Below are 25,896 nucleotides of genomic sequence, written 5' to 3'. Positions count from 1 at the left end.
GCACTAGAACCCCTGACTCCGGGGCCATAAATTTCACAATTTTGGTAGAAGCACTTTTGCTCATCATAACTATGCACTTAGTTAGTTTATTTAATACTCAGGAGCAGAGAAGAAGATTTTCAAAGAAATAATGCATTTTCACTATATAATCTATAGAGCCCGCCCTAACACTAGAACCCACGACCCTGGGGCCATAAAATTCACAATTTTGGTAAAGGCACTCTTGCTCATCATAACTCTGCTCTTAGTTAGTTTATTTTATACCCAGGAGCAGAGAAGAAGATTTTCAAAGAATTAATGCATTTTCACTATATACTTATTTAGTCCCCCCCTAGCACTAGAACCCCAGACCCCGGGGCCATAAATTTCACAATTTTGGTAGAGGCACTCTTGCTCATCATAACTATGCACTTAGTTAGTTTATTTAATACCCAGGAGCAGAGAAGAAGATTTTCAAAGAATTCATGAATTTTCACTATATAATCTATAGAGCCCCGCCCTAACACTAGAACCCCTGACCCTGGGGCCATAAAATTCACAATTTTTGTAGAGGCACTCTTGCTTATCATAACTATGCACTTAGTTAGTTTATTTAATACCCAGGAGCAGAGAAGAAGATTTTCAAAGAAATAATGCATTTTCACTATATACTTATTTAGCCCCCCCCCCCTAGCACTAGAACCCCTGACCCTGGGGCCATAAAATTCACAATTTTGGTAGAGGCACTCTTGCTCATCATAACTATGCACTTAGTTAGTTTATTTAATACCCAGGAGCAGGTTTTTAGAAGTTTTTCAAAGAATTCATGAATTTTCACTATATAATCTATAGAGCCCCGCCCTAACACCAGAACCCCTGACCCTGGTGCCATAAAATTCACAAATTTGGTAGAGGCACTCTTGCACATCATAACTATGCACTTAGTTAGTTTGTTTAATACCCAGGAGCAGAGAAGAAGATTTTCAAAGAAATAATGCATTTTCACTATATACTTATTTAGCCCAACCCTAGCACTAGAACCCCTGACCCTGGGGCCATAAATTTCACAATTTTGGTAGAGGACTCAATGCTGATTACAATCATGCAAACAGTTTATCTGCTTGATGTCCAGGAGTAAAGAAGAAGATTTTTAAAGATTGCATTAATTTTTAGTAGTTTTCGCCCCACCCCCCAGGCCCCAGGGGGGCAGGGACCATGAAATTCACAAATTTTGTTCCCCTTCACCCATAGATGCTTTGTGCCAAATTTGGTTAAAATTGGTTCAGTGGTTGCAGAGAAGAAGCTGAAAATGTTCAAATGTTAACGGACGACGCACACCGCACGACGCACGACGACGGACGAAAACAGATAGCAATAGGTCACCTGAGTTTACTCAGGTGACCTAAAAATCGATACACAGAATTATGTATCTTGTAATTCAAACATGATAACTATTGTTCAGTGACACACATTTTTCACATATAGGTAAAAGGTTAAGGGAGTAAAATATAGAATATAGATCTCTTTTAAATAATGTTTTCTCAGCATTTTAAAAGACGCTTCCTCTAAGGTCAAGAAAAAAAAAAAACTTGTAGTCAGCTAATGATGAATTCAAGGCATTGTATATCTTATCATATATAAGGTTGAAGATTTTTCATTCATCAATCCAGAATTCTCTTTCTGATTTAGAGATAAGAATGGCTGAGGCACAGTTGACATTCATGTAAGTTAATTTTTATGCCCCCGTAAACGAAGTTTCGGGGGTATATAGTTTTTGTCGTGTCTGTCTGTCTGTTTGTCCGCAAAAACTTTAACCTTGCCCATAACTTTTGATTTAGTGGAGCTATGACTTTCATATTTCATATGTGTATTCCTTGTGACAAGACCTTTCTTTGGGTACCACCAAATTTGACCTTTTGCCCTTGACCTTGGAGTTTGACCCATTTTCACATGAAAATATAAAAAATTTACTTTGGCCATATCTTTTGAACAGTAGACACCAGGACATTTATACTTCACATATGTAATGTTTGTTAAAAGACCTTTCACTGGATACCAACAACCTTGACCCTTTGGCCTTGACCTTGTAGATTTCCATACTTGTGAAAAAACTTTAACCTTGGCCATAACTTTTGAACAGTAAGGGATAGGGCTTTCATACTTCATATATGTAATCCTTGTGAGAAGACCCTTCATTGGATATTAAGATCTTTGACCCTTTGACCTTGACCTTTGAGCTTGACCTACTTTAAAAACAAACCTTGACCATAACTTTTAAAGAGTTAGAGCTAGTGCTTTCATACTTTACATATTTGATTCTTATGACAAGACTTTTCATTTGATAACAATAACTTTGACCCTTTGACATTGACCTTGGAGTTTGACCTACTTTTTAAAATTTTTTTTAAAAATTTTACTTTGGCCATATCTTTTGAACAGTAGACACCAGGACTTTTATACTTCACATATGTAATGTTTGTTAAAAGACCTTTCACTGGATACCAAAAACCTTGACCCTTTGACCTTGTAGATTTCCGTACTTGTGAAAAAGGGCTTTTATACTTCATATATGTAATCCTTGTGAAAAGACCCTTCATTGGAAATGAAGATCCTTAACCCTTTGACCTTGACCTCTGAGATTGACCTACTATAAAAAACAAGAGGCCCACAGGCCTTATAGGTCACCTGAGCATTATGCAACAACTTTCCAGTTATTGAATTTGATTCATGTTTTAAGCCAGATGCTATATGACATTCACAATTTTGAAAGAGGCACCATTGATCATCATAACAATACACTTAGCAGTTGCTTAGCTCGGTTACTGAATACCCATACACAGGGTAGGGGAACAAAAATGCATTCCAACTAATCAGTAGTGCCCCTAACACTGTGACATAAACCCCTGACCCTAGGTCCACACATTGCACAAATTTTAAAAAGGCACCCTTAATATAAAAAAATAAATGTTTTATAAATACAAAAGAGCAGATTTCAAACAATAAATTCATTTTCAGTATATAAGTAGAGCCCCCACCCCACCCCTGACCCTGGGGCCTTGAAATTCACAAGTCTGCAAGATTAGGGCCCTTTCTCATCATAACTATAAAGGTAGTTCATCTGCTTCATAACCAGAGACAGAGAATAACATTTTCAAGATTCAATGTATTTTCACTGTAAAATCAATAGAGCCCCGCCCCCCTAACACCAGAACCCCTGACCCTGGGGCCATAAAATTCATAATTTTAAAAGAGGCATTCTTGCTCATCATAACTATGTACTTAGTTTATTTAATTCCTAGGAGCAGTGAAGAAGATTTTCAAAGAATTCATGTATTTTCAATATATAATCAAAAGAGCCCCCCCCCCCCCTCCCCAACACCAGAACCCTTGATCCTGGGGCCATAAAATTCACAATTTTGGTAAAGGCACTCTTGCTCATCATAACTATGCACTTAATTAGTTTACTAAAAACCTAGGAGCAGAGAAGAAGATTTTCAAAGAATTCATGTATTTTCACTATATAATCAATAGAGCCCCCCCCCCACACCAGAACCCTGGACCCTGGGGCCATAAAATTCACAATTTTGGTTGAGGCACTCTTGTTCATCATAACTATTCACTTAGTTAGTTTACTAAATACCTAGGAGCAGAGAAGAAGATTTTCAAAGAATTCATGTATTTTCACTATATAATCAACAGAGCCCCCCCCCTCCCCAAAACCAGAACCCTTGACCCTGTGGCCATAAAATTCACAATTTTGGTTGAGGCACTCTTGTTCATCATAACTATGCACTTAGTTAGTTTACTAAATACCTAGGAGCAGAGTAGAAGATTTTCAAAGAATTCATGTATTTTCACTATATAATCAATAGAGCCCCCCCTCCCCAACACCAGAACCCTTGACCCTGGGACCATAAAATTCACAATTTTGTTTGAGGCACTCTTGTTCATCATAACTATGCACTTTGTTAGTTTATTTAATACCTACGAGCAGAGAAGAAGATTTTCAAAGATTCATGTATTTTTACTATATAATCTATAGAGCCTCACCCTAACACCAGAACCCTGGACCCTGGGGCCATAAAATTCACAATTTTGGTTGAGGCACTCTTGTTCATCATAACTATGCACTTAGTTAGTTTACTAAATACCTAGGAGGAGAGTAGAAGATTTTCAAAGAATTCATGTATTTTCACTATATAATCAATATAGCCCCATCCCCCCCCCTCCCCAACAACAGAACCCTTGACCCTGGGGCCATAAAATTCACAATTTTGGTTGAGGCACTCTTGCTCATCATATCTATGTACTTTGTTAGTTTATTTAATACCCAGGAGCAGAGAAGAAGATTTTCAAATAATTCATGTATTTTCACTATATAATCAATAGACCCCCCCCAACACCAGAACCCTTGACCTTGGGGCCATAAAATTCACAATTTTGGTTGAGGCACTCTTGCTCATCATAACTATGTACTTAGTTAGTTTATTCAATACCTAGGAGCAGAGTAGAAGATTTTCAAAGAATTCATGTATTTTCACTATATAATCAATAGACCCCCCCCCCAACACCAGAACCCTTGACCCTGGGGCCATAAAATTCACAATTTTGGTAGAGGCACTCTTGCTCATCATAACTATGCACTTAGTTAGTTTATTCAATACCTAGGAGCAGAGTAGAAGATTTTCAAAGAATTCATGTATTTTCACTATATATAATCAATAGAGCCCCACCCTCACACCAGAACCCCTGACCCTGGGGCCATAAAATTCACAATTTTGGTAGAGGCACTCTTGCTCATCATAACTATGTACTTAAATCATTTATTTAATACCCAGGAGTAGAGAAGAAGATTTTCAAAGAAATAATGCATTTTCACTATATACTTATTTAGCCCCGCCCTAGCACTAGAACCCCTGACCCCAGGGCCATGAATTTCACAATTTTGGTAGAGGACTCAATGCTGATTACAATCATGCAAACAGTTTGACTGCTTGATGTCCATGAGTAAAGAAGAAGATTTTTAAAGATTGCATTAATTTTAGTGGTTTTGGCCCCACCCCTCAGGCCCCAGGGGGGCAGGGATCATGAAATTCACAATTTTTGTTCCCATTCTCCCATAGATGCTTTGTGCCAAATTTGGTTGAAATTGGTTCAGTGGTTGCAGAGAAGAAGCTGAAAATGTTCAAATGTTAACACACGACGGACGACGAACGACGGACGACGACGGACGAAAACGGATAGCAATAGGTCACCTGAGTTTACTCAGGTGACCTAAAAACAAACTTGACCATAACTTTTAAAGACTTAGGGCTAGTTCCTTTCATACTTTACATATTTGATCCTTATGACAAGACTTTTCATTTGATAACAATAACATTGACCCTTTGACCTTGACCTTGGAGTTTGACCTACTTTTTAAGAAATTAAACGTTAACCATAACTTCTGAACGGTTAGGGCAAGGGCTTTTTAATGCTCTACATAAGTATTTTATGTGGCAAGATCTTTCATTTGATACTAATTACATTGACCTTTTGACCTTGACCTTGGAGATTTTTGTACTTATTAAAAACGTTTAACATTAGCTTACTTTCAAATTTCACAATTGTTTAATTGTTTTCCAGTTAGAATACCCTACTTTTGGTACCTATTAATTAAATTTGCATTTAATTAAAGCTTAATCTTTGCTATGTTGCCATACGGGGGCATCAGTGTTTTACAAACACATCTTGTTTTGTATTATTTTTTTTAATTGTATTTCTTAAAATTCTTTTTTTCATTATTTAGGCATTTAGAAAACTGAATAGCATGCATCTTATATGAATACAATTATTATTAAAACAAAGAGTAGACATTATTTTTTTTTATATATACATTTTTTTAAATCAAGGGACAGTTTGGAAAATAATGAACGTAAATGCAAGGGACCCACTCTGAAAGAACTGCTGCAGAAACCACCACTACTACCAAGAATGCAAATGTGTAAACCGAAGCAACAACCACCACCGATTCATCAAAAACAAGAAAACGTTTTCTCGGATCAAAAGGAAAATAGTTTTGAAAATTTCGTAGGGTTCGAGGAAGAATGGAAAAAACTACAGAGAGAACTCGATCTTCCTGATTTGGATGTCGAGTAAGTACTGAGTATAATAAAATCTTACGTTTTAATGCTATCAGCATCAATAAACGCTAAATTGTACTGACTTGAAAATTATTTATTAGTTTTGCTTTTAATTACATTGTATTGGCATTACAGATTTTTCCTAATTTTTGGTACAAAAGAAAAAGTATAGTTGTAACATCCATAGTATATTCAACATTTATGTTATGCATTTCTCAAAACTTTATAAATTCTTCAAGTTTCAAATACATTCATCAAAATTCAGAACAAACACCTGTATTTAAAAGGTATTCTTATCACTTGTTACTGTATGTGTAATCAGCATAAAAATTTTTTAAAATTAAATTCATTTTTTTTTCAAACGCTTCCTCTCTTTTTTAATAAAGATATTCCATGACTAAAAACTGTGTCGAGACCGGTGATACCCGTACTGCAGTATTAAAATCAACTACTCCAGAGGGGTACGTGATCAGGGAAAATCAGACTGCTACCTATAGAAGTCCACAATAAAATTACGATAGTTCGACAGCTACATGTAGCAATGGGTTTATTGACGTTGAAGACTCCATAATGACAGTTATAAAGGTATATGATAAGTAATTATGTTTATAAATTTGAAAAGTACACATATTATGGTTATTCGTCTGACTCATTTAATATTGAATCTTCATACTTCAAAAGAAGTAAATCATTTACTGAATTATTTAATATGAAAATGCAAGTAGACTTTGCGTTTTATTTTAAATGTAAATTAATTACGATCTTATATTTCAGACGACGTCATCTGAAAAGACGCATGGTAGAAAAGACACCAGTGCCACCCCATCCTCTCCATAAAGAGTTAGAAACATTAAAAGACTTTGAAAAGAAAATGAGAAACAATCTTGATGAAATTAACACTATTATAGGTTATATAGAGAGTTATTTTAAAAATCGTAGGGTGCAGTTTGTATCTCTCAATTGAGAGAGAGAATTCTGGATTCATGTAATTGTATGAAAAAAATGACTTAGTATGTATGAATAAATGTTCTCTCTCTCTCTCTCTCTCTCTCTCTCTCTCTCTAATCTTATTGTAAAGAAAAAAAAAGATAAATAGGTGATATAGTTATTTTAAAAATCACACGGTGTTGTTTGTATCTCTCATTTGAGAAAGAGAATTCTGGATTCATGTAATTGTATGAAGAAATAAACTCAGTATGTATGAATTAATGTTCTCTCTTTTTTTTTTTAAATCTTGTTGCAAGGCAAAAAAAAGAAAAAAGGTTCATTAAAAAGATCGTTATTAATAATATAAAAAAGTCTCTGATCAGTGTTCAAAGTACAATATATACACTGTCAAAGTGATACTTACCGTTTTTTTGTTCTTGTGGTTATTAGCATTCTCTTTGAGAAATGCTTTGCAAAATTACTCTTTTATACTACAAGTGACTTTTAATGTAGGTTAGTAGGTCTATCCCCAGTTGAAGAAAGCTTTGCTTTGACCTAAAAAAAACCCTAACATATACTGTTAATTGTGCTTCAGAATTGATACAGGCCTTAAATTTGACCGGCTGTCCTACATGACTTGACCTTCAATGGTCATGGTCATATTTGTCACTTGTAAACTTACCCTTGTTTTTTCATCCTTCTTTAAGTTGATTGGTCAAGGCCAGACCTAAAAAATAAGGTAATGATAACGATCTTCACGCAAGTTGCTAAGGTGAAGGTCACGACCTAGTCAGTGAAATTAGGTCAAGGTCGTGGCCTTCTTGGGTCACAACCTTGACTAGCGTGAAATTAGGTCAAGGTCATGACCTTCTTGGAATTAGGTCATGACCTTGACCTCATTTCCAAGGTGAAGGTCATGACCTTGACCTCATTTCCATGAGTGTATTGAGTGTACAGTATACCCCCTGCTGCTCATGTATCAATTCACATATAATTATATTTATCAAATCAAATATAATGATTGTAATCAAGTCTTTTTTATGATGTCTTAATTTAAAAATGAATTGTACTAATTATGAAATCCGTACAGGTGTGTCACAAGAAGTGTACTGGGAGACGATGAGAGGGAGAGGACTTGACCGTTGGATTTGCCAGGACTGTTCTCAAGATCAGCCTGTTCACGAAAGCACCAGACTGAGTTTATCCACAAATAGGACTGCACAGTAAGTTTAAATTTCCAATGTACAATATACATACATACTGATCTATATGTATAGTTTAATCTTGTGTTACTCAAGTTGAATATTCAAGTGTATTGGTCTATTCTGCTATCAATATTATTAATTACCGGCCGCCAGGAGGCGGTTGATTATATGATATGAAAGTTTTAAGTCGCTGTGCGTCAAAGGCCCCAGCAGAACTTGTAGAAACGACACTTTTATTGTCTACCCCTACAGAACAAACATGTACTTTTTACTTATGTTACTTATTTTAAACATTTTGAAAATTTGTATAATCTAAACCAACTGTTGTTATCAACAAGAAATGACAATGAGGATCTATTTATTACACATTTAACTTAATACACTGATTGTCTTGAGAGATTTGAAAAATCATGAAAGTTTTTTTTTGTTAAGCTATTTTTTTTAACAGTATCTGGATTGAATCGAATTAAAAAGTTCCTTGAATCAATGACCACGGAGGATGGGAAGACCATCTTGGAGAAAACCTGGGGTAATTTGGTTCATTATATTACCTTAGTTATATGTACTTTAATTTCTTTTTCAATATAAATTTGAGGTTTATTATGATGATTAAATGCTTGCCATACCTTTTCTCTTTTTTTCAGAAATCCCAGTTTGAGTTCTTCTTAGTGTTGGAGGAGGGGGAGGAGAGAAAGTTTACAACACATACTGCAACTTCATTTGCACGAACCTTTACCCCACTGATGAACATGAGAAAGGGACGCATAATAGTGGTATCCTCTGATGATACCTTCTCAAGGAAGAGGGGTGATATCTTTAAGGTGCCATCATAGGCAGTCATTACGACAAACTGCAATCACCAAATCAAGAGAGGGACCGTAATGAGTACCTGTCCACAATTTGTAAATCCTTTATATAAATGTTGAAACTGGAAACCCTACAAAACACATAACCAATTACAGAAGCATTTTAAAATATAATAAATCATGCTAGTTTTTGAATTGGTTTTGCAGAAAATGTTTTTGGAGCACTTATTTTTTGCTGTATAAAGCAGAAGCCAGACAAACAACTCTACATCTTTACAAAAACACATTGATCATTAAATTCCATAAACAAGAAAAACTTGTGAAGTGGGGCACAAACAGTATTTGTGAAGCCGGACACATAAGGCAACATATTAAACAAGAGGCCCATGGGCCACATCGCTCACCTGAGAAGCTTTGACCATTCTGTTTTTCACCGGAATTCCCCCTTGTTATAAATAATGCATCCCAACCCTACCCCACTGATCATTAATTTAGACATTTTGAAATCTATACTACCCAAAGATCCTTCCATGGGCAAATATGTTTCAGCTTTTTTTGCCCAGTGGTTCCTGAGAAGAAGATTTTCAAAGTTTTTTCCTATATATTCTATGTAAAACTATAATTCCCTATAATGGCCCCGCCCTTCCCCCGGGGGTCATGATGTGAACAATTTAGAATCTACACTATACCAGGATGCTTCCACATAAGTTTCAGCTTTTTTTGGCCCAGTGGTTCTTGAGAAAAAAAATTTTCAAAGATTTTTTCTATATATTTCTATGTTAAACTTTGATACCCAATTGTGGCCCGGTCCTTCCCCCGGGGGTCATTATTTGAACAATTTTAGAATCCACACTATATCAGGATGCTTCCACATAAGTTTCAGCTTTTTTTGCCCGGTGGTCCTTGAGGAGATTTTTCAAAGATTTTTCCTATATATTTCTATATAAAATTTTGATTCCCCATTGTGGCCCTGCCCTTCCCCTGGGGGTCTATATTCGAACAATTAAGAATTTACACTATACCAAGATGCTTCCACATAAGTTTCAGCTTTACTGGCCCAGTGGTTCTTGAGGGGATTTTTTAATGACCCCACCCTGTTTTTGTCTCTCCTTGTTTATCTCCCCTTCCGAGGGGATATGTCCCCTCATTTTAACAATTTAAATTCCCCTTCACCCAAGGATGCTTTCTAGCAAGATTGGTCAAAATTGGCCAAGTGGTTCTTGAAAAGAATTCGAAAATGTGAAAAGTTTACAGACGGACAGACAGACGGACGGACAGACGGACAAAATGTGATCAGAAAAGCACACTTGAGCCTTCGGCTCAGGTGAGCTAAAAACACACGCTGATCATTACAGTCCATACACAACAAAAACTTGTGAAGTCGGGCACATACAGTATTTGTGAAGCCGGATACATAAGACGACATGTTTAGTGTCTGAAAATGAAGAAGAATCCAGAAAAGAACCACAGTGCACAGGGGCAAGAAAAATCGTACCATCATGCATGAGTCTACAGGAAACACCGACAAAAATCCGACTACGAGAGAAACATCGGGTTGTGAAACTCTCATTTTGTGCGACTCCGTCATCTGCAGAATTCAGCCCCAGCAATTTTCACCAAGGGCAACATGCATTAAGCATTTCATAAGAGGAGGGGCTTTGTTAACACGTTCTACTTTCGTTTTCATTTAAAAACATGTGATTGATAGATCAACATAACGGATGTCCCAAATATTTGTACAGTATGTTCAAACTTATTCTTATTCTATTATGTTTGTCACACTATCTTCAATGTGATCTGCATTTGTATATAATTGGATGCTATATCGTTCTGTCTCGAATTATTTGCATCCCAACACATGTATGTACATGTAAATACTACAACCCAGTTATATATAGCGGTACTCTAATATCCGCTTTCCATACTATTTTTATAATGCATCTCCCAGTTTTTACGTGGGAATTGTGCGAGTTAACGTACTTCTTTTTTCAAATTTTATGTTTATTGTTTTGTGTTTTTTTACTTTCCATTTATCTTGAATTGACATATCTTATATATTGCCAAATAATTACAATTTCACTAAACCCCATCTCAGGGCGGCCCAAAAGCAAATCAAACTTTAGATATTGCATAGATAAAATTTTTGATAATGGGTAATTCTCTAGAACAACATCGTGCCGCAATTGGGGTTTTCTTTATCTATTGTTGTCTGGGGTGTTCCCGCATTCTCGAATTAATTTTGCTCAATTTGTGACTCGCGAGTTCTTTCGACTACACGGGGAGGGGTCTGTATAACACAGTTTTACCATATAAGGTCATCTTTAGAAATTTTACATTTTTCTGGAGGACCATCAATAACATTATAAACACCCTTAAAATCTTCACCCATACCAGCTGCACTGGTAGCTACTAAAATGTATGATTCCTTCAGCATTTTCTAAATCTAACCTAAAGTCCTCTTTGAAGGATTCTGGGGTCTTTGGATGAGATGATACGTTTATTAAAATTTTATTTCTTCATGTAGATTGAGTCTTAATAATGATACATCATGTCCACAGGCATTGTTAGATATGCAAAATATTACTGAAACATATCTATGTTACGTGAGATATTAATGTTGAGATAATAAAGTTTAACAGTATTTTGATGCACCTGCTGTTCAAATCTCAATCCGTATGTATTCTTGGATTGTTATAATCCATTGATACCTAAACTGTAAGCATGGGATGAATTTTGTCGTTGAGGTAAGAATTTTTTCTTCTTTTAGACTACTGGTAAATAATATTTTTTAAATGTATAATAGAAATACATTGAACATTTGTCAATTTGTTTTAAAAAAATAATTAACATGAGCATATATGAAATATTTTTAATAATACTTAGTTTGACTGTCGTTGATTAAAACTTTGAATGTCATTCTCCTCTTGTTGTCATTAATTCATTAATTTTAATTAGAAGGTGACAAAAAAGATCATAATTATTTAATTACATAATTGGCCTCAAGTTTGTTATAACTGTGAAATTTATAATTATATTTTATAGCCACAAAGAGAGTCGCCATATTCGGTTCCTCCTACGTGATGCGAGCTTTAAGCTTTACAAAATTTCCGATGTCATTTGAAGTCGTGTGGTTTAGTGGGATGACCCCTACTCAACCAAATATCACCTCAAGGATGTTAAGGTACATAATTGTAGTGTGCTAAAGGGGAAACAACATTTCCAGTGGAGTCAAGGTGTCTACAATTATTGACTGTCTGACAAGGCATTTCACCAAATTAAAGTCTTGAGTCCCAGCTGCAGGTGAGATAGAAGAAGTGTTATGTAAATCATGCCGTTTTCTAAGAATTGACGCGAATTATGCAGGTCATAAAAAAGGGCCAACAAAAAATATAAATGTTTAACAGTATGAATGGAAAACCAGCAATCAGCAGATGTACTTTATACAGGGTTATTTTTGCCCATTCACACTAGTAAAAAAATTTGCCCCGTTTTAAATTCGCCAACTCTTAGTTACATGTTTGTGAAAGAAAGATGACTCTGTTATGTCTAATTTCCTACAAAGATATACAACTCATTTTCTTCACATGCTGAAAAAATAGCTCTACTACATATGAACTGTGTGTGAGTAATACTCAAGCAATTATCTCCTCTGCTTATCTAAAAATCTATACATTACAACTATTTGATACTAGTACTAGTGGCAGAGTCTCTGTCGATTGAGGTTGGAATTGTTCAAATATTTAAGCAGAACACCGACAAGAAAATCGGAATTATTACCAGAAACTGATAAAACCTAATTTATTGTCATCTCTCAAGAGAGATGACACATTAAGTTTGATTTCCGGATGTGAGGTCCCAGTGTAAGCAGCCATTAAAAATCGGTAAGCCTCGGATGATTACGTTCGTGCGGGCAAGAACTATCCGAGGAGCACCGAGTGGTCACGTTGATGATGATGCGATTTTCTAAATATAGAGCGGTAAACAATGAGCGATCCGAACATTGAAAAAGAAAAAAGGCTGCACAGGAATCACAAAGGTCAAGACACACAATATCGCCTGCTGGTTGTTTACATGGTGTTCAAAATATATGTACTTATTTAATCATCTACATGTTTACATGTATGCTACTGCGTAAATGATCTATGGTCTGCACCAGATGGAATATTCTAACTAGGTCAGCGCGTTGAATCACAAATGATCTGCTGAGGCGTGGATCCAAGAATTAACAGAAAAACAACATCAAAGTTAATACATTTACATTTAGTACAATAAACAGGTCCAGCACAATACCTTGATAAAGGTATATAGCTTGTTAAAGCTATATAGCTTTATCAAGGTATTTAAAATACCTTAATCAAGGTATTTTGTGTGATGAAAATACAAAAAAAATTCTTTAAAAATGAAATTAAAAAATCGAATTATGAGTTGTTGTCAGTGTGTTCACTCGTGCATGAAAAGTACTCAGGTATTGAAAAGACAACCTGAAAGAACGTCTTCAGCCGCGCCGAACGTAAAAAAAGTATCATTCCAATTGAACAAGTCATCATCAGTGGTATAATTAAAGTTGGAACGCAGTCCCGATATGGTAAGTGAAATTTTTTATCATGTATATAATGAAAGAAAATATTAAACTAAAAGTTTGATAGCAAGACATGTTTTTCAACAGAAAATCATAAGTCAAAGCTGTGCATGTTCGGTCATAAATGACAGTTAAGTGTAAACAAATGTCCATATTGTTAATAAAAAAGTTTGACAGCACTCACAACTTTCTGCTTTGATTCCACAATGGCTCCTTTTTGTATCCAACCGGAAATTAAAAGCTAAAACTAAAAGCAGGAGGCGGAATCAGGCATCTCTTCATCTTCCAGGTCAAAATCTACGGAGACACAATGGCGTTAAAAATATCGTTATATTTGAATTGAAATAAATTGCATGACATATGGAAAGAGTTGTTCAAATATGTTTTCTTTAAAGGAAAAGAAGAAAAAAACTTTATAAATACAGGAAATGTTGATAAATAATAATTTTAAAATATATATTTTATAATTGAGTACGAAAAAATGATATAACAAATATCATTTATTAAATTATATGACTTTAATCAGGAAGTAAATCCAGGAAAAAATAAAAAAGGACAGGGAAAGAGGGGACGCTGTAGAAGTGGGAAAGCAAGTACAAATTACATAGATGATGACCAGAAGCGCAACAATTCAGTTTTTAAAAGAAAGAATACTCTGCTAAAAAAGGTAATATTCATTTTTTACCTTGAACGTCTCTGGCATCTTTCAAACTGTCTACCAGTTCTAACAGTTCCTTATAAAACTGAATGTAGAGCTTTTTTGTGCCAGTTTTAATATCTCTTTTCCATTGCAACGTCTTTTGTTCTCCTGTAGATACATCATTTCAAGAAATATAGAAATTTTTGAATATATGTGTTTGCATGATTGATATAAATATTTTATTTTTAATGTACCTGCATCATCATCTAGGTCCATTAGTTCATCTAACTGGTCCACAATCTTTCCTGAAATATCTGTTTTTGTTTTGTTCTCAATAGAGTTAAAATTTGTACGGTCAAGAGAAGTGAAAAATATAGGCACTAAAGAAACGGATGGTTTAAGAGAATTTTGCTTAGTTGTTTCCTGAAAGAAAGTGACACGATTAGTTTTGCATTTTTGGGAGAAATTGACAAGGTCATAGTCGAGAGGTTTGTTGGAAAGAGAAGTATGCTCCCTGGGTTCAAGGGGAGAAAGAAGATAGTCAGATTCACGAAGTTCTGCTCTCCACTGATATATTTCATTCAGAAGATCTGTATGGTATATGGAATCTTCACTGGTATCCCTAACTCCCAGTTGGTGTTTAATGTTCTTGCTGATCTGCAAGACAATTAATCTAGCTATTTTACACTAATAAAACGTAGATTATTTTTTTAAAGTTCATATTATTTTATGTATAAATTAATTAAATGTTGAAATTATTTTTGTATATCTTCAACCTTAAATTTATTGTAGGCAAAAGAGCTTCACAGCACTACACACTGTGAAATTCTTTTAGTAATTAAAACCCCTTCAGGAAAGGTCAACACCTTTACCACATCTCTCTTTGAAGAGGTAGGATAAAAATTGTATAACCTGGCAATAGAAAAAATTTAAATGCATATTTGTATTCATATATTTACATCTTTTTTAATATGTTTATTTTTGTTCAGGAACTGAGAAGCCTCATGGACCGCTCGAAAGGAAAACCTACTCCTCAACCTTCCTCAACTCCTTCTTCTATTCACTCTAAAACTATATCTCCTTGTCTTTTCACAACCCCCCTTACTACTCCATCACCCACTTCTACTGTCGTTCGCACATTTGACATATCCTCTCCTCCGCGCTCTTCTATTTCTTCACCACCCGCTACCTTTCCATCTCCCCAACCTACTCTTTCCACTGAAATAACTGTTCGAGCCGAGGTCCACACACCCCCTCCTTCCAAAAAACCCACCCCAACTCCAGCTATTCCACTTAAGAGAAGGAGGATCGATTCGTTAAAAAATAAGTCAACGCAGACAGAGGATATCAAGACAAAGATTCCAGACACATGTAATATTTGTCTCAGAAAAGAAGCGCGTGGCCATTGGGTTGGATGTGACAAAGCACGTTGTGGTTACTGGGTCCATGACCATTGTGTGGGATTTTTTTTTAATTCTAATATTCAGATAAAGAAAGCAAAATTCAAGTGTCCAGTGCATAGAAATTAAAAGTAAATATTTAAATACATGTATTTATTATTTTGTGTTAGTGTAACAAATAATAAATACTAACTTCTTCTAAATTGTCCAAATTTCTACAAGTCTGCTGCCAGTGCTTCTCTTTGGGAGCGCCGCTGGGTAACCAACTTTTTGCTTGTCTGTTTTTTGACTCTAATATGAAGTCAAGGCCTTCGCCTTTGCTTGGATGACCAGATTCTATAAATTTATGATTTGCTTCATGCAAAAAATACTAGTACTTCGTTAAGCACACAAGAAAAACATTTTTTTATCAAATGTGCATTAAAGATACAGTACGTGCTGTGATTTATTTTTTAAAGTGCTGTATAGTAAGACTCTTACGGGTAAATGTTTCATGTTGCTGCAGAAACTGATGGACCTCAAGAGGGGCACAAACTCTCATCATGAGATCAGTCATCTCAATCCTTTGATAATTAGTTTTGCCAGTGCCAAAATACAAAGACGAGAACTTAACCCTGCATGCCATAATCGCATCGCTGTTGTTGCGACGCACACCAGCACGAAAGAGATATACGGCAAGGGCATATGTAAATATGGCTTCCAGTAAGAACCTATTTAATAGTTAAATGAAAAAAAATATGTTATGAAATTTATTAAATGCAACACATTAATATTGCAAAGCCGATTTGGATAGAATCAAGGAAATTGAATCACTTGTAATTAGGATCCATTATATCCCGACACCAAACGAAAAATCCTTTAGCAGAGGGCTCTATCGTCCTGTCATGGCAGTGCCGTATGTATGGTTGCAATAATTCGTCTCCTGGATTTCCAAACATTAACGTTTTAACATAAAACAGAAAAAGTTGAATGTCAATTATTATGTTTATTATGTTTCATATTTGTACTGACCTGTGCCCAATAACAAAATTTCAATAAATTGCATGGCCTTGTGGTGATCGTTCGCTTGCAAACATGCTTGGAGGGCTTTTGGGGAACGGTAGCCAAGAAGTTTCGCCAGGTCTACGCCTATGACCTCCCAAAGAAGCTTGATGACAGCTGTTACAGTATATGATTACAGTAAAACACAGTAAAAATGATGATGATGAATTCATGAGTACAACATAATAAAATCAAATTATATTCATTATTTTTAAAATTATTTTAAGATTTCTTTTCTATGTAGTATGTATATATTTTAAAAACATTTTTAACCTATATGAATGTTATAAATAGTATTTATGTATGTATACCCTTTGCCATATTAATTTCAAAGTGTCCAAGACCGGGTTGAACCAGCAGATCTTGGAACTCTGGGTTGTCCTGCAGAACGCGTTGGCACAGCAGATAAGGCAGGCCATCGCAGCCGATGATGCTCCACTTTCGTCTTTCTGGTACACCTAATTCTGTTTTCAATTTCTCCAAAATAGACTTAATTGCATTAAAGGAACATGGGTTGACAGAAATTGGGTTACCCATATGTATATTTGGTGTGTTCTTATGATTATGCTCTAAAAATGAATAACAATCAACCTGGCAACGACTTTTATCAGAAAATTTGGTTTTTTTCTCATTTTTTAATAAAATGGAAATGGTGTCTTCTGGGTCGGTCAAACCAGGTCGACGTTGTGCTGCCAAAATCTGCAATCTGCCTTCAATATAATTTTCTCTGAGATATCTGAAATGGTCTTCATAATGATTAACAAGTGCCAAAACTTTCTGCATGGAGTCTGAAATAGAAGATTGGTAAAGCCAAAGTCGTGGTGAAAAAGAGTCATTGTTTTGTAAATTATAAGGAGGATTCAAGCTGAAATGCACAACTGTGGTGATGGTGCTCAGGATGGCTTTTGCGTCGTATCTTACCCGCCAGTTTCGTGCTAGAACTTGATTGTTATCAAAATATGTGATAATGTCATTATGAAATGGCACATCTATGGAACTTTGAGAATGTTGTTCTATCCAATTAAGTACAGACGAATAACTTCCTGAAGGGTGAGCACTTGAATATAAATTACAAACTGTCTTGCTGCTAGAAACATAATATGACAATAAATTCAAACTGAAAGAAAATGGTAAGATGGTATTTGTCATTGCAATGGAATACAAATGCTCAATGGCATAGACAACTTTTGTTTTCTCAGATGAAGACATGTTATCAAAATCTTTCCCACATAAAGATGTCACAAAAGAAGTCAACACAGCATCCCTGTCTTTCACCCAGCTGTCAATATCACAATGTTTAAGGAAGTCAACATCTTTGTATTGACCACATAAATTGTCATTAATATCTGTCTTGATCTTACCACTCTCCCGTTCTCCGATAGCACTGGCTATTTTCTGCAGGTTTGCATCTGAGATGTTATTAGTCTTAATCATGGTAACAACTTGATTAACAAATATGTCTTGTTCTTGTTGCACACTTGAAATGAAATTACTCTCTGCGTAGGCTGCACACGATGTACATATATAAACACATCTCTTGGTAATGCACCCATTGTCCATTAACAACTTAATAATTTTTGCTGCAATTTTATTACTTGCAATTTTGTGGACTTTATAGTCTTTGTCCTTAGAAAAGACGTCATGCTGCTTACAACTGCACTTTGGCATGATGTTTCTATATAAATAAAATTAAAAAAAAGAATAGATAGAAACACCCCCCTTTTTTGCCAAAAACGATCAAATTAATTTAGAAAAAATATTTTAGACTTTTCATATGCTATCATATTAGAAATATATATATTTAAAAAAGATAATGGTAAACTTCTCCTTAATATAATCATAAATTACACTGCACTTTATTTTGCTATATTTATTATCAAAATAGGTTTCCATACTTTCAGAAAAGATAACGGAAACTTTACCGCTATTCGTATTTCCTCAGCATTTAGATGTGCAGCAGCATATCCGGTTTTACCAAAGGGAAGGAGGTCGCACAGAAAGCATCTTAAGAGGTAGCATTTTCACAAAAATAAGTCCATAAAACTCTGTTATATACACATCCGCATGTCCTCATCAGTTGGCAGGAGATTTTCAACTACTCAGTTGCTCACAGGACATGCTTTTATACTGATTTCTTTGTGTATGAGTATTTTACATGCACGAGTGAATTTGATGACAACAACTCAGAACTCGACTTTCAGTATTTATTTTTCGTATTTTCATCACACAAAATACCTTGTTTAAGGTATTTTAAATACCTTGATAAAGCTATATAGCTTTAACAAGCTATATACCTTTATCAAGGTATTGTGCTGGACCTGATAAACTGCTATGCATTGATGTCGAAAACTTTTTTATGGTTGTCATTCTATAATTTATTGCCATTTTTCCACAAAAAAAAAAACAATACAAGAAGAGACAAGAATATATTTGAAAAACTACGAGCATTGGAAGAAAACTAACAAAGATTATGATCGAGTATTTTCTTGAATGTTTACAGTTTTCTTTTTAATCATATAACCAGGTATAATAAAAGAACTTGCAATCATTTTTTTATACAATTTTCAATTGTATTAATAGCAAAAAAAGTAATAAAATCGCCTTTTCTATTTCATTGAAATGAAGCCAAAATTAAAAAATATTCCTTAAACAGTCGTAAATTCAGGGTTGGCAAAGTGGGATTTTTTCCAGATAATTCGTGAATGTTTAAATTTTAACTGATACCTTTTAAATTTTACGATCGTATTGCGCTTAGTTGAACTTGGTCAGCTGTTGTTACTATCTTGAGTGTGTTTTAAATAAATTAACAAATACAAATTCATCTAAAATTCTTTTAGTTATAATAATATTATGTGATTAAAAAAAAATTCTCAGAAAATATGAATTGCTCATTGATTCTATATGAATAGTACGAAAGTATGAATTGAATGGCCAATTCATTCTTTCCTTTATGTTTAACGTATTTTAAATTGACATCCAAATTTTCTTTAAAAAATTTAATTATTCCAAAGTTAGATACATGTCTATATGAATATTATAATCCTTTCACATACTAAAGTATGAGAATACGTTTCAGTCAAACGTGTTTCAAAATTAGTAGTTTTAGGATTTTCCATATAAAAATCGAGTTTTCTAAACACGATTTATATATAGATCAGTGTGAAATGCTTAAGCATGAATCGGGATATTATTTAGAAAATTTCAGAAAAATAAAATTTTCTTCAAATCTGAGTACCAGCCCGGCAATTTAACCTTTCACTGTTGTAAATGCATGTTCACTGCAAGTCATCTCCCTTATCAATACTTTTTTCTTTTAGTATAGTCATGTCTTCTCCAAACAAATGGTTTTTTCAGAAAAAATCAAAAAATTAAAACCTTTCCTTCCCATCTACAACATAGTAATTTGGAGTTTGAAAGCTACCTCTTTTCCTGTTCAATATCTAATTACCATTCCCCTAAAAATAATAATAATAATATTCTGTCTTTAATAGAAAAATGTTACATTCCACTGTTTATTCTTTTACACAGATGGAGCCAAAGAGATGACATTTAAGGCTTTCTGGAAAGCCAAACTTGTATAAACTAATGTATAAGGAAATTATCGGAAGCGATGGAAAAAAAGAAAACGGGGAAATTACAACAATTATAGGTTCGAGCAAAAGTGGCCAAGTATGGTGTTGAGTGGTATTGCCAATGCCGCAACAAAATTTACAAAGGAACTCTGGAGTTCTGTTAAGAAGAGTACTGTTCGAAGCATAAAATGTTTTTATTATTGTTGCGATTATGTCTATTTTTAAGGGTATTACCACAAACAATATATTTTTTTTGACTGATTTTGATTTGTAAAGACATAAAAATTAAATCCCTGAAATATAAAGAAATCGTAAGTTTTCCTTTGTGCTTAGATTTGAGATTTAATTTTGTCTCTTATATAATTCCATACAAAACTTTGCATATTTTTTAACTCGATTACAAAATCTTAAAAAATTCCCCCACTCTACTTGGTAAACATTATTCAGGTTGTAAATATTAATGTAAATCTATGAAAAATAATGCAGATTTCTGAAAAAAAAAATTAGTTTGTGTTATTTGTCCTTAAGCGGTTAGCATGATGTCTACCTCTGTCTGCAGCCGATTATTCTGGGTAGAGGTATTGCATCTTTGTTGCAATCTGGAAACCATTCTCTTCATCTCCACTGCTAAGAGGGGGCCTAGAACAAATTATCTCCCCGTGAACAGTTTGAATTGTTTACAGAAAAACCATTTGATTCAGAATGTGTTCATAGAAAGTGAAAAAAGACTAATTTTCTTTTCAGGGCATTTGGTTTGAAGTCGTACATCATGCTGTAAATGAGCATGAATGGATTTTGCCGTATAGAGCAGGAGAGAGAAGTTCATGTCAGTATGGTCCATTAACAGAGGAAAGAGATAAAGATTGGCTTGAGGCAGGGTCCCCAGCACATGTTACCGTGCGTGCAATTGTCAGTCAAAAGGCTAATAAAGAAGATTCCTTACTACCTTAATTGCCTGTATACACAAAATTTATGGTATTACTCTCATATTTCAAAATATTTTTTCTATTTATGCATATCCAATTACGATGTACATATATAATTTTTGTATTATGAAATGAAAACATAAAAGTGATACCGGTATATATAATGGCTTTTTAAATTATTACCCGGTAGATTAAATTTTTTCAGAAACATTTCACCATGTATTAATGTATATTTGTTTTGGAGAACTCTAATCTAATTTTGAAGTAATCATTAAAGTGGCATTCTAACACACCTCCATTCTACAGAGCCAGGAATTTTGTGGCTGCACTGGACCACAATACAAATCGTGAAAGAGAGACTGCCAAAAGAAAAGATGGATCACTAAGGGTTCTTTTTGTTTCATTTATTTATTTTATAAGTTAAAATCTGCAATATTCATGTTACATTATATGCGATAGATCTTTTTCATTAAATAAAAATAATCTTGGACATAATTTTTATAAAGATTAAAAGTCTTCAGCATAATTTTTATTCGACTATTAGTGTGCCTTTCATAAAACAGAAAGGAGATGGGTGAACTTAGCGTGCAGAAAGCCCAATAGCTTCGGATCACAGGCCTTTCGATCGCTTAAAAACAAATTGTGTGTGTAAAAAAAAAAAGGTACTGAACTCTTACACTGGGTACCTAATTTCGCTAATAAAATATTTTTTATTCGAATGCTCAAAAATTCTACTTTTTATTTAAATCTTTTCTTAGTAAAACATTCTTCAATTCCACCAAAGCTAATTCCGAAATTCCATATATTTCTTGAGATATTCCGAAATCAATTTCAACAAGAGGTCCACGGGCCTTATAGGTCACCTGTGCATCATGCAATAACTTTCAAATGATTGAATTTGTTTCATGCTTTAAGCTAGATGCTAAGGCATTCACAATTTTGGAAGAGGCACTCTTGCTCAACATAACTATATACTTAGTAAGTTTATTTAAAACCTAGGAGAAGATTTTCAAAGATTTAATGCATTTTCACTATATAATCAATAAAGCCCCGCCCTAACACCAGAACCGTGACCCTGGGGCCATTAAATTCACAATTTTGGTAGAGGCACTCTTGCTCATTATAACTATGTACTTATAAGTTAGTTTATTTAAAACCTAGGAGCAGAGAAGATTTTCAGAGATATAATGCAATTTCACTTTATAATCAATAGAGCCCCACCCTAACACCAGAACCCCTGACCCTGGGGCCATTAATTTCACAATTTTGGTAGAGGCACTCTTGTTCATCATAACTATTTACTGAATTAGTGTATTTAATACTTAGGAGCAGAGAAGAAGATTTTCAAAGATTTAATATATTTTCATTATATAATTAATATAGAGCTCCTCCCTAACACCAGAACCCTGACCCTGGGGCCATGAATTTCACAATTTTGGTAGAGGCACTCTTGCTCATCATAATTATTTACTGAATTAGTGTTTTTTATACCTAGGAGCAGAGAAGAAGATTTTCAAAGATTTAATATATTTTCATTATATAATCAATATAGAGCTCCGCCCTAACACCAGAACCCCTGACCCTGGGGCCATAAAATTCACAATTTATGAAGAGCCTTTCTTGCTCATCATAAATATGTGCTTAATTAGTTTCTTTAATACTCAGGAACAGAGTAGAAGATTTTCAAAGAAATAATGCATTTTCACTTTATAATCAATAAAGCCCCACCCTAACACCAGAACCCCTGACCCTGGGGCCATAAAATTCACAATTTATGAAGAGCCACTCTTGCTCATCATTACTATGAACTTAATTTGTTTATTTAATACCCAGGAGCAGAGAAGAAGATTTTTAAAGACTTACTGTATTTTCACTATATAATCAATAGAGCCCCGCCCTAACACCAGAACCCCTGACCCTGGGGCCATGAATTTCACAATTTTGGTAGAGGACTCAATGCTGATTACAATCATACCAACAGTGTGACTGCTTGATGTCCGGGAGTAAAGAAGAAGATTTTTAAAGATTGCACTATTTTTAGTGGTTTTTGCCCCACCCCCCAGGCCCCAGGGGGGCGGGGACCACGAAATTGACAATTTTTGTTCCCCTTCACCCATAGATGCTATATGCCAAATTTGGTTGAAATTGGTTCAGTGGTTTCAGAGAAGAAGCTGAAAATGTTTAAATGTTAACGCACGACGCACGACGCACAACGCACGACGCACGACGACGGACAAAAACGGATGGCAATAGGTCACCTGAGTTTACTCAGGTGACCTAAAAATGACCTACTTTCTTTTACTCGACATTAGCTTGGACCCCTGGTCATTCACATGTAAACAGATGGTGTTTGAAGTGCGGCGAAGAGTTGCATAGTATTCGCAATATCTTTCCAAAATTTAAAGCTGATTTCTTACTCCATTGTAATGTTAAGTCCGTTATAATATTCCTTTCGCGAAAAATTAATTTGAAAACATCTACATCAACATCTACCGCCATGTTGATTATAAATGTGAATGAAGCCATGGTAGAACGAATTTTTCCCGGAAAGCACATATACCTTTCGATGTTCAAAACATTAGACAGCTAAAATGTTCTTTATGAATTAGTTACACCATATGATCAAATTAAAGAAAAGCCTTGTTAAGCTTGAATGCAAATGAGCAAATATGCATTGAGTTAATTTAGAATAAATTCCGGGGAAAATTTGTCCCGTCGTTCCCGCTTTACAATTAGTGAAGGCCCAAGCTGACGTCGAGTAAAAAAAATTGTCAATTTGGAAATTGATTTTAGAATATCTCGAGAAGTATAAGGAATTACGGAATAAACTTTGGTAGTAATGAAGATTGTTTATATTTGAATATATATGGATAGAAAGTAAAATTGTAAAGCATTTGATTTAAAAGAATTTTATTGGCAAAAGTAGGTACCCAATGAAAAGAGTTTCATAACTTTATTTTTTTTTTTCAACAACTCAATTTTTTTCTAAGCGATCAAAAGGCCTGTGCTTCGGATATATGAAAATAATATTCAAATTATGAATTAAGTATTTAGAGTAAAGTTCTCATCATTGATTATTATGAAATCAAGACAAACAAAAAGTTTGAGCAAAATTTTTCATTAAAATTAGAAGCAGAAGCAAGGGCTTCGTCAATTGGAGAGGATCGAGTAAACTCTCCCCCTCCTTGTGTGTTATTACCAACAGAAAAGAGTCGTACTGAACGATTTGTTGCTGCACATTTTCACAATCCTTCAGTTCATCCTATACAGTATGGACTCTCTAACTCACCTTACTTCACATCTGACCCCTCTGACCCAGATTCATTTCTTCGCCATACACCGAACAACAATAACAGTGTGGCATCTGAGCTTGCATCTTCCCTCCTAAAGAAAGACCTTTTAATTACAAGACTCACAGTTTTTGATGAAAAGCTCTGAACATTACTCCTCTTGGAAAGTGAATTTAAAGGAAATAATGCGTGATCTAAAAGTTAATCCCTCAGCAGAATTGGTTCTATTGATTCGTTGGCTTGGACCAGATTCCTCAAGGCATGCCAAAACTATAAGGACTTCAATAGGTTCCGATCCTAGATGGGGAGTAGAAAAAATTTGGGACCGCCTAGACGAAAGATTTGGTGCCCCTGAGATGGTCGATGATTCTATCAAAAACAAGCTCAACTCCTTTTTTTTCATACCAATTGTTAGTCCATTATTTATACACTGAATTGACCACGGATTTTTTCCGTTATATCCTGATTATGACAACGAGCACACGGCGGGTGTGACCGGTCAGCAGGGGATGCTCACCCCTCCATGGCACCTGATCCCACCTCTGATGTTTCGGGGGTCCGTGTTTGCTCTGCTCTTATTTTGTATATTTGTTAAATGGACGTTGAGATTGAAAACTGTTCGTTATTTCTATATCCTTCCTTTCCGAGGTTTGGAAACAAAGATAATACGAAATTATACGAGTTTGTGGATATCATGATCGAGATAGAAGCATTGATGGGAAATCCACGATAATCAATGCTACTCGCTTATTTCAACACATCATCTGGCGTATCTCCAATTATCAACAAATTGCCATATAACCTTCAGGAAAAATGGACCATGAGAGCAGCCCACTACAAGAAACAACATGATGTTCCTTATCCACCATTCTCATTTGTGTTAGACTTTGTGAAGGAAATGAGAAAAATTCGCAATGATCCAGCATTCTTTAAAAGTTGATAAATAAGGAATTCATGAGATAATTTTTATCCCTAAAAATTAACAACAAGATTATGGGAAAAAATAGCTACATGTGGGCCTTTTTTATTATTTAATGTTTAATGTTAATATGTACTCAAAATTTACATTGGTACTGAGAAATGGTCCAAACGAAAACACAAAATAAAAATGAAAAAACACCTGTAAAATTCAAAATAATAATCCAATCAAGATGAAAAATATCAGGTGCACAACTTCATATGGTGAATAATATGTGTACAAATTTTCAGACAAATCCTTCCAATAGTTTCTGAGTAATGGTCCGGACAAAATCTCGTCTACAGACAGACGGACGGACGGACATGGTGATTCCAATATACCCCCCCTAAACTTCGTTTGCGGGGGGTATAAAAAATCGAGAACAGAGGCCAAATTGGCTGAAAAGGGATCAACTGACCGTTCGAAACACCAGCTATTCCATTTCGACCAG

General features: G+C 34.8%; 2 protein-coding genes across 2 annotated transcripts; one reads left to right on the top strand and one right to left on the bottom strand.

Annotated features, from left to right (window-relative positions):
• Positions 1–1,676: 1,676 nt before the first annotated feature.
• Positions 1,677–15,787, top strand: LOC134238965 (uncharacterized). The gene is made up of 8 exons (XM_062721104.1): positions 1,677–1,702; positions 5,871–6,113; positions 6,876–7,009; positions 8,682–8,770; positions 8,878–9,054; positions 14,145–14,285; positions 15,051–15,149; positions 15,248–15,787. Exons 1-8 carry the CDS (start codon positions 1,677–1,679, stop codon positions 15,785–15,787), a joined length of 1,449 nt encoding a protein of 482 aa, XP_062577088.1.
• Positions 15,788–16,103: 316 nt separating this feature from the next.
• Positions 16,104–18,367, bottom strand: LOC134238946 (uncharacterized). The gene is made up of 4 exons (XM_062721064.1): positions 17,011–18,367; positions 16,670–16,816; positions 16,472–16,580; positions 16,104–16,368 (listed from the first exon to the last, which is right to left on the bottom strand). The coding sequence occupies exons 1-4, from the start codon at positions 18,365–18,367 to the stop codon at positions 16,104–16,106; spliced, it is 1,878 nt and encodes a 625-aa protein (XP_062577048.1).
• Between the last annotated feature and the right edge of the window lie 7,529 nt (positions 18,368–25,896).

The sequence above is a fragment of the Saccostrea cucullata genome, unplaced genomic scaffold (genome assembly GCF_032062105.1).
Source record: "Saccostrea cucullata isolate Sc308-1 unplaced genomic scaffold, CSIRO_AGI_Scuc_v1 ctg4683, whole genome shotgun sequence".
Classification (NCBI taxonomy): Eukaryota; Metazoa; Mollusca; class Bivalvia; order Ostreida; family Ostreidae; genus Saccostrea; species Saccostrea cuccullata.
This window is presented reverse-complemented; position numbering and strand designations above follow the sequence as displayed.

Bases quoted from the DNA above. Each gene is read 5' to 3' on its own strand.
- LOC134238965 (XM_062721104.1), top strand. From the start codon at position 1,677: ATGGCTGAGGCACAGTTGACATTCAT. The intron at 8,771-8,877 runs GTTCATTATATT...TCTTTTTTTCAG, and splicing joins AGAAAACCTGGGGTAATTTG to AAATCCCAGTTTGAGTTCTT. The intron at 15,150-15,247 runs GTAGGATAAAAA...ATTTTTGTTCAG, and splicing joins CCACATCTCTCTTTGAAGAG to GAACTGAGAAGCCTCATGGA.
- LOC134238946 (XM_062721064.1), bottom strand. From the start codon at position 18,367: ATGCCAAAGTGCAGTTGTAAGCAGCATGACGTCTTTTCTAAGGACAAA. The intron at 16,817-17,010 runs GTATACATACAT...ATACTGTAACAG, and splicing joins TGAAATTAATATGGCAAAGG to CTGTCATCAAGCTTCTTTGG. The intron at 16,369-16,471 runs GTGATTCAATTT...ACTATTAAATAG, and splicing joins ATAATGGATCCTAATTACAA to GTTCTTACTGGAAGCCATAT.